At 28.1% G+C, this 8,168-nt stretch overlaps 1 protein-coding gene across 1 annotated transcript; it reads right to left on the bottom strand.

The window, feature by feature from the left end:
* Positions 1 to 3,832: 3,832 nt before the first annotated feature.
* On the bottom strand, positions 3,833 to 5,887 carry LOC129299945 (uncharacterized). The gene is made up of 3 exons (XM_054938448.1): positions 5,184 to 5,887; positions 4,423 to 4,534; positions 3,833 to 4,340 (listed from the first exon to the last, which is right to left on the bottom strand). The coding sequence occupies exons 1-3, from the start codon at positions 5,778 to 5,780 to the stop codon at positions 3,871 to 3,873; spliced, it is 1,179 nt and encodes a 392-aa protein (XP_054794423.1). The 5' UTR covers positions 5,781 to 5,887; the 3' UTR covers positions 3,833 to 3,870.
* Positions 5,888 to 8,168: the final 2,281 nt, after the last annotated feature.

The raw sequence follows: 8,168 nt of genomic DNA on the forward strand, positions 1-8,168 counted from the left end.
CATATTCATAAATTAGTTTGTGATGCTTTTGGGGTGCAAAAAGGAAATGAAATTTCAATTCAAATTAAGGATTCATCACAAAATCAAAATCAGAGGATGAATGAAGAGACCAAAGAATTTTTCGAATTGGTGCAAGATAGGCAAGAGCAATTTATGATGAGTATGAGAAATATTTAAAATATCATTCTTAATTAGATTATACTATATTAAATGCTTGTGTGGTATAAGCAACAAAGCGTTATCTATAATTCTAAACTTATTAGTAGATGCCTTTCCATTTGGTAAAATTTTTTTTTTATTTTATGAACCAAAAAAACTATTACTAAGTTAGGATTGGAATATAAAAAAATTGATGTTTGCCCAAACAATTGTATGTTATATTGGGGGGAAGATGATAAAAGAGAAACCTATAAAACATGCAATACATCAAGATAGAAATTGATATCCAAAATGAAAAAACTGTATAAAATTTTGAAATACTTTCTATTGAAGCCATGATTGCAATGACTATTTATGTCTGCTAAAATTGCAAAGCATATGAGGTGGCATGTTGATGAAAAGAAGATAGACAATAAGTGAACTTTTATAAGCTTTATGAAGCAACTCATTTAAATAAAAAGGGCAATCCCTACAATGAAGAAACAGCTGTGTAAGATTGTAAGATAATAATTTATTTTCTAAAATTTTAATTGAAATTAAATTAACAATTCAAATTTTTTTCTAATTTCTCTTTTTAATTTTTTAAAATAGGAAAAAGTCAAGGAATATGAAAGTCAACATTTATCAAATTCTAGTGTTGGTAATAATATTTTAGTGCAAGCTTTAGGCCCAAATCACTATGGATGTGTGAGGGGATTAAGATTAGGTCCAACACCGACACATGTATTCTGACGTTCTCGTTTAAGTCAAGGTAGATCAAGTCATTTTTATAAAAAATGAACTTGATCAAATGAAAAAATAGGGTGTTATAAGTGGAGGAGCAAAACAAGATATTGCAAGAAGAGTTGGCTCTGGAAAGAGAAATGATGGCTTTAAAAAGAGAAAGGGAAGAACAATTTCTGGCCATGCAAAAGAAAATGAAAGAAAGAATAATGATAAATTGATGGAAGTGAAATGCCAAGTGTGACACTTTAATTCAGTAAGTACGCTTAACTTGTTTTCATTTATACTTTTTTCATCCTATATTTTATAATGCTATATGTTTTCTTATTTTCAAGATTCATCTTCTAATGCTAGTCCAGATAGTAAAATAAATATGAATTTGAACAATTCTCCCAAACACTTAGATGAATTTTCTACTTGAAATTATTATTTGAAATGAACTAAGGAATTTTTGTTTCTTTTTTTGCTTTATGTTTAATTTTGTTGAAACTTTGATGAACAATTTCATATCAAGTTATTTTCTAGTTAATAATGCTTTCCTTACGGGTATGATAGCTTACCAATATATATAAATTATTTGTATTAAAATTAATAACATAACTTTCATTAACTTAAACTTAATTTTATTTAACAAAAAATAATTTATTAGTGATATAATAATTTATTATTATCATTATATAATTATTTTTTGTTTAAAATTAATACTATAAACTTTATTTAACAATAAATTTGCACAATAAAATTTATTAATTATATAAGGATTATGTTATTAGAATAATTTATCTGAATTATTAATAGAAATATGTCATTTTTATTGTTATACAGTATAAAATAAAACAATTTAATTTAATTATTATGACAAACAATTCAATTTAATTTTTTTAAATTAATTAATGGTTTAAAATTAATCCTATAAATTTCATTCACTTAAATTTTATTTAAAAATGAATTTGCATAACAGAATACAGTTAATTATGTAATAATTTTGTTATTAGGACCAATTTAATTATTTACAGTCATTAATAAAAGTATTTCATTTTGTTGTTATACAATATAAAGTAAAAAGTAAAACAATTGAATTTAATTATTTTCAAAAATTAATAAACAAGTGTTTTTTTTTTTATTAAAATAATGGCATCAGCCACGTTTTAGACAAGCCACGTTTTTGGATAAACATGGCTATAAATCTAGTCTTTATATATAAGTGCGAGGTCTTTCTTTCATTTGTTTGCTCATCTTCTAATCTCTTTTTTAGTGTCATTTCTTCTTATAGCTTTTCCGGCGTCATTTCTTCTCTTGCATATGTAAGTTGTTTACAATTTCATTCTTTTTCTTCTTCATCTCTATGAAATTACAGGTTTAGTTGTAGTGGTTGAACCTCTCATTTTGAAAAAGATGAGTGACCTTAATGCTTTGTTAAAGAGAATGACTGAGACGATTTGAACTATATAAACTATATAAAGGGATGAAGAGAATTACTGAATTAGAGAAGAATGAGAACCGGCCGGGCTAATATAGAAAGCTCATGCAAGGGAGAAAAAATAATAAGTTTGCTGATTAATTAATAACAATCCATATATTTATTAATTATGGAAAATATAATTGATTTCTTTTTTATTACTATATTGAAGGCAATTATATTTGAAGTATGATCAGACACTAAAAATAAATATAAACATTCTTAATGAGGATTTAAACCTTGTTTGTCATATTGTAATATTCTCTCATCCCTAATTATAAGACAATTTGAAACAAAATTATAAATGTCAATAAAAAAGTAATAATAAAAATTTACAAATTTTTTCAAAATAAATTATAAACTTTTAAAAATATCACTATAAACTTAATTATTATATGATACAATATCATTTCATTTCTTTCTTCATTTAATGGATAATATTAAAAAATATTATTTTTTTAAATTGTTTTATATTTTAGGATGATAAAATTTTTGACAGTTATTTTATATAACTTGAGAGACAAGGGAGTAAATTAGCTCTTTCGTCCCACGGTGTTGATAAATATAACTGATTTATGTAATGATTGATCCATAGCTTTCTCAAGTTTTACACAAGGACCCGCAAACAAACACACACACACACACACACAAAATACTTTAAATTTCATTAAATTATATAATAAATTTTTAAATGCTAAAAAATTCTGTAAACATATTGTTGATGTATAGGCCTTTACGAATTTTATGAGAAAATTAAAAATTATTTTTTCTTTCGAAAATAATGTATATATTTTAAGAATTCATTGCAAATCTTTGTAATTTTAAAAAATTTAACTAATTTTTTAAATTTTATACAAGGTTTAGAAAATTTTTAAGCGATATTTATAAATAAAAATATATTTTATAATTTAGAGATTAAGAAAAAATTAATCAATTTTAAAAATATAAAAAAGTTTAGACTATTTTAATAGAATTTAAGAATGAATATAATTTACTCTAGAATAATATACCAATGTGGTCCAAAAGAAAACGACAAGATGGTAGAAAGCTTGGATGGTTCCAAGGTTAATATAATATAATATAATAGTAACTTGCAAGTTAATTAATTATGAGGTTGGTACTTGGGAACATGTGGTTAGGGTCCTAACCATGGAAGTATGTCGTTTAGTAGACTAAATGGTTGACTATGAGGGATTCAATTGAGATACAGTTGTCGTATGAAGGCTGTACTTCTCCATCACATGCATGTAGATACCCAAATTTTTCATCCAATTTATTAGTGTGCTGGTAAAGTACACTATCATTGTGATCAAGATGATATAATTGTAGGGTTAGGATCTATTATTTTTGTTATTGAACTATTTTCATAAAGTATCAAATATTTTATATTCTTTGCCGTAACAATTTTGTCATTGAATTAACTAAATTATAGCAATGTTATCTTAATATTAAATGAGCAAATATTGAGCATTAAATTTAAAATATGCTCTTGCTAATTTATTAATTTCTTTACAGATATTTTTGAAATTTCAAAAATATGAGAAGGAAACATCGAAGATCTCAACAATCAAATTATCTAGTATAGCACTCTCAATCTCCGAAGCCAATTCTTCTTTTTGCTCCCCAAAATTGTTCCATCTTTCTCTCTTATCCATGTCCCTAATACAAGCATTCTTGTCACTATTTTCTAAATCATCACCAAATGACCCATTCAACCAATCTTGTGCTCTTCTCATTATCTCACACTCAAACTCATTGTCTTCTTGATCAATTCTCCTTTTCTTTGCTTCATACTTGAAGAAATCCAACAATAGTTTGTTTAAATAATTAGCTTCACTCCCTTGAAATGAACCACTTGATTTGGCAAAATGTAGCAATTTCCATGCCATTTTCTCAGTTCTATCTGGTTCTTCGTATTCATCAATGTCATCGTTGCCTTCGTCGAAGGTTGTAAGATCATTAATCCTTTGTATAATTTGCGCACATTTCTGTGTTTCCCCTGTTCAAAACGTATTTGTTAGAATTATTCTCAAATCAATGTTACTAGTTGATCTAAATGAAATGATATAGAGGGAACTTACTTTGAACATTGACAAGACTTTGATCAAAGGGACAAAGTTCATGCTGCTCAATCTGAAGCACTGAAACTGGGCTCCTTTGCTCTTCTTCTTGCCTTCTTAAACTTAAATCTCTCTGTAATCATGGTTATAAATTAAATATGAGAACATGACAAACATAAATATTTTTGAATGAAACATTATAAACTAAATCAAATAGTACTCTTCTCATTGCTCCCGTACATTAATTAAACAATATTATATAGCTAATTAGCTTCCCCTCTCAATTATTTCCTAGATCGCAAGTTCGTTTTGTATTACATAATATTTCTTTTTATTAATAGGTTTAGATCTTTTAAATTAAAAATTTTAAAGATATTTTAACATAAAACAAAGTAAAAATAACATATATTCTAAATTTTTTATATTTTTTAGAAATAAATTCATCTATATTTATGTATTTATACTTGAAGATTACACAAAATAAAATTACTATATACATATAAAGTTTCTATTGTATCGAATCTCTTTTCCAAACATACTATATATTTTTTCTTTCACAGTATAAAATTAAAAAAAGTTTTCAGGAGATTTTTAAAATATTTTTTTAAAAATATTTTAATTCAAAATTATTCTTCGTAGAAAAACAGAACAAAACAAAAGAAGCAAGCTGTAGACCAAAATGAAAAGAAACAAAAGAAGCATGTGGTTGAATTGAGTGATGACCTCAACAGCAGACACACGATATTTTTTTAAGAGACGCGATGCACCATATAATTGCTCACCTTGGTCCCAACTGAATTTCCTGTTGTCGCATGCACCGAATCCGCGCCGACAAGAGGCGAGAATCTTTTCTCCTCCACGACGTCGTTTCGAGAACACTCCACAAAATTACCGTCGTACGAAGAGAAGTCACTGTCACTCCAACTTGAGCCTTCGCTGCTACTCCAAGAACTGGAAGCGGAAGAGACATCCAACGGCTGACGTTGATCCTCCTCCAGGTCACCGAACGATCTCCACCGCACGATGTCCTTGATTCTGACGGGGACTTTGATTTCCGTCGTTCCCCTCCAATTCTTGGATTTGCTTTTCCTTGAGAGACTCCGAGGCAAAATCGAAGGGGATTTCTCCGCGAAAGAGGAAAGCCTCTTGACGAGGGCGTTCAGGAGAGAATTCAGAATTCTTCGATTTGAATTCCTGGTTGAGGATGAGCTGAGGTCCATTTCGATGAGGCTACGCATGGTAGTGGAGGGAATAGGATTCCGTGGAAGCGGTTTGAACCCATCAATGGAAGGAGAAGGAGAAGAAGTTGAACTCTCCCTGAGAAGATCTCTCAGCGTTCGAGGGCTACGCCTTGTTTGTTGCAGAGCAGAACTACTCATTTTGAAGAAGAAGAAGACGAAGTTGGTACAGTGTGAGAGAGAGTTAGAGAATTTGAATATATAAAAGGTGGGTAAGGGAAGGAGAGTGGTAGCTTCGAGGTGGAGATCTCAAGATTTCCAGGTAATATAGAAGCTCTTGCAAGGTGGAAAATATATTATAATGTTTTGTTACAGTGAACCATAAAATGCTCAACTTTTTTTTAGTTAATGCTTTAAGACTGTATAATTTTTATTTTTTAGATAAAAATATTTTTAACTGTAAAAAAAAAAATAAATTTCCAACATATCAGGAGTAGGATAAAGTATGGATAAAGATCCCAGATTCAAATCTCCTAATGTAAAAACTAATGGTAAATAAATTTTTAAATTTTTAATGTTCATATAAAATATAAACATTTTTTTATTTCAGGATATTGTAAGAAATTTTTATATGAAAATAAATTATAGATTTATCAAGGTCATTGCTAATATTTTTAAATACACAGACCTTGCTTCTATTGCTTTCAAAAAAGTGGGTGTATATACATATTCTCTCTGTTTTTTTTAACTAAATCACACCCCAATAAAGTGCCTTCAAATTAATAATTTTTTTATATTTACCTCTATTTAATAAATTTTTTTAATTTAAAATAAATATAAAATAATTTATTTATTAAAAATATTTTAAAAAAAATTACAGTAATTACACCTTAAAATACTAAAAATATCTTGTGTTTTTAACATTTAAATTTTTAAAAAATATCTTATATTATTAATAGAGAGAGTACAAATGAATGATAATCAATTAATCATATGTAATTTAAGTTTTTTTGTGTAATTTAATATTTATTTGACGAAACTTTTGTATGGGTTTTAAATTAAAAAGAAAATTTTTATAATATAAAAAAGAAAAAATTATATTAATTCTAAAAACGAAAATTATAGAAAATTTTAATAAAATTAAAAAAAAACTGTATGTTTTACTCTTGAATAGTACATTAGTGTAGATCCAAAAGGAAACGACAAGAGTGCATGGCTGAAACAAAAAGAATAGGAAACGACAATAATGGTAGAAGCTTGGAAGGTTCTAAGGTTGAAATAGTGTAATATATCAGAGTGATTTGCAGGTTAGATTATGAGATTGAGAACAAGTTATTAGGGTTTTAAACATAGAAGCATGTCGTTTAGTAGACCAAATGAGTTGACTATGATGGATTCATCTCAGGTACATTTGTCGTAAATGGTACTTCTCCATCACATGCATGTGGGTACACCGATTTTCATCCATTTTATTACTTGGTTTAATGCTATAATTCGCTAAAATACTGTAGGCCATTAAATACATAAATATAATTTTACACTTATTTTCGCTATATATCAGTTACAAGTTCATGAATATTGTGACTCATTTTTCATACGATATGTGATATAAAGAAACACCTAATAAATTAACAATATTAATTGAAATAAAAATAAAAGTGATATATTGTCCAAAAATATAAAATTTATAACTTAGATGATGCACTACTTATAAGTTACAATAGAATAGTGTTGCTTGTGATATGGTTGGTTTTGTTTTGGGAGTTAAGTTCAGATTGCCACGCCTCTTAAGGATTTGTCAAGTATGCCAGAGTAATGGATCCTCAAAAGAGTAATTTAAATAAAGTGATTGTGTGGGTTTCAAGATTCTTTATCATAATTTTCTTAAGTGTCAAATAGATATGAGAAATAAGAGTAGGCCAAATGATTGCAACAATGCAAGTTCAACCAATTCTCTATCAAACAGAGGTAAAAGTGAAGTAATTAAAGACTAGCCTATGGAGCCTAGCCAAGATGAACAGTGTGAATCGCATTGGGTCAATGTATTGAGTCTTTGCTCGAGACAAGTTGAATTGATTAGACTGATTGTGTAGGGCATCAAGAGATTTTAATTTACCAGCTTGTTGCCTATTTATAGAAGGTGGCAGCGATGTGCTCTTTATATTTGAATTCTAGTGCTTGAAAGAAGCAAGTAACTATTCATGCCATCAGTTTAGCCGATGGTGAGCCTTATTGTGTGGATAAGCTTGGGCAGGTGAGCCGTGTTTCTCAGATAGTAGAATGAGAACAGGTTGTAGGTTCCTTAAATGAAGCATTTCACTTGGCATTTGATAAAGCAAATTGGCTAATTAATGGGTTTTCATCTCACAGAATTGGTTTGGACTTCAGCCAACTCTTTTCTAAGGCCCCACCAATGCACCAAAACTAGTCAAAATAGATATGATGGTGTTCCTTATTCTTTAGGGTTTTATAAAATGCATTGATGAGAAGGCGGATTAGATTAACAAGATTAATTAAAATGAAAATGAAACAATTAGTACAATCCAAAAAATAATTAGACAAGTAGTAGTATTAATTTAAACATAAAAT

This window comes from Prosopis cineraria, unplaced genomic scaffold (genome assembly GCF_029017545.1).
Source record: "Prosopis cineraria cultivar Desert tree isolate PC_DT_omini unplaced genomic scaffold, ASM2901754v1 PC1362, whole genome shotgun sequence".
Taxonomy (NCBI): Eukaryota; Viridiplantae; Streptophyta; class Magnoliopsida; order Fabales; family Fabaceae; genus Prosopis; species Prosopis cineraria.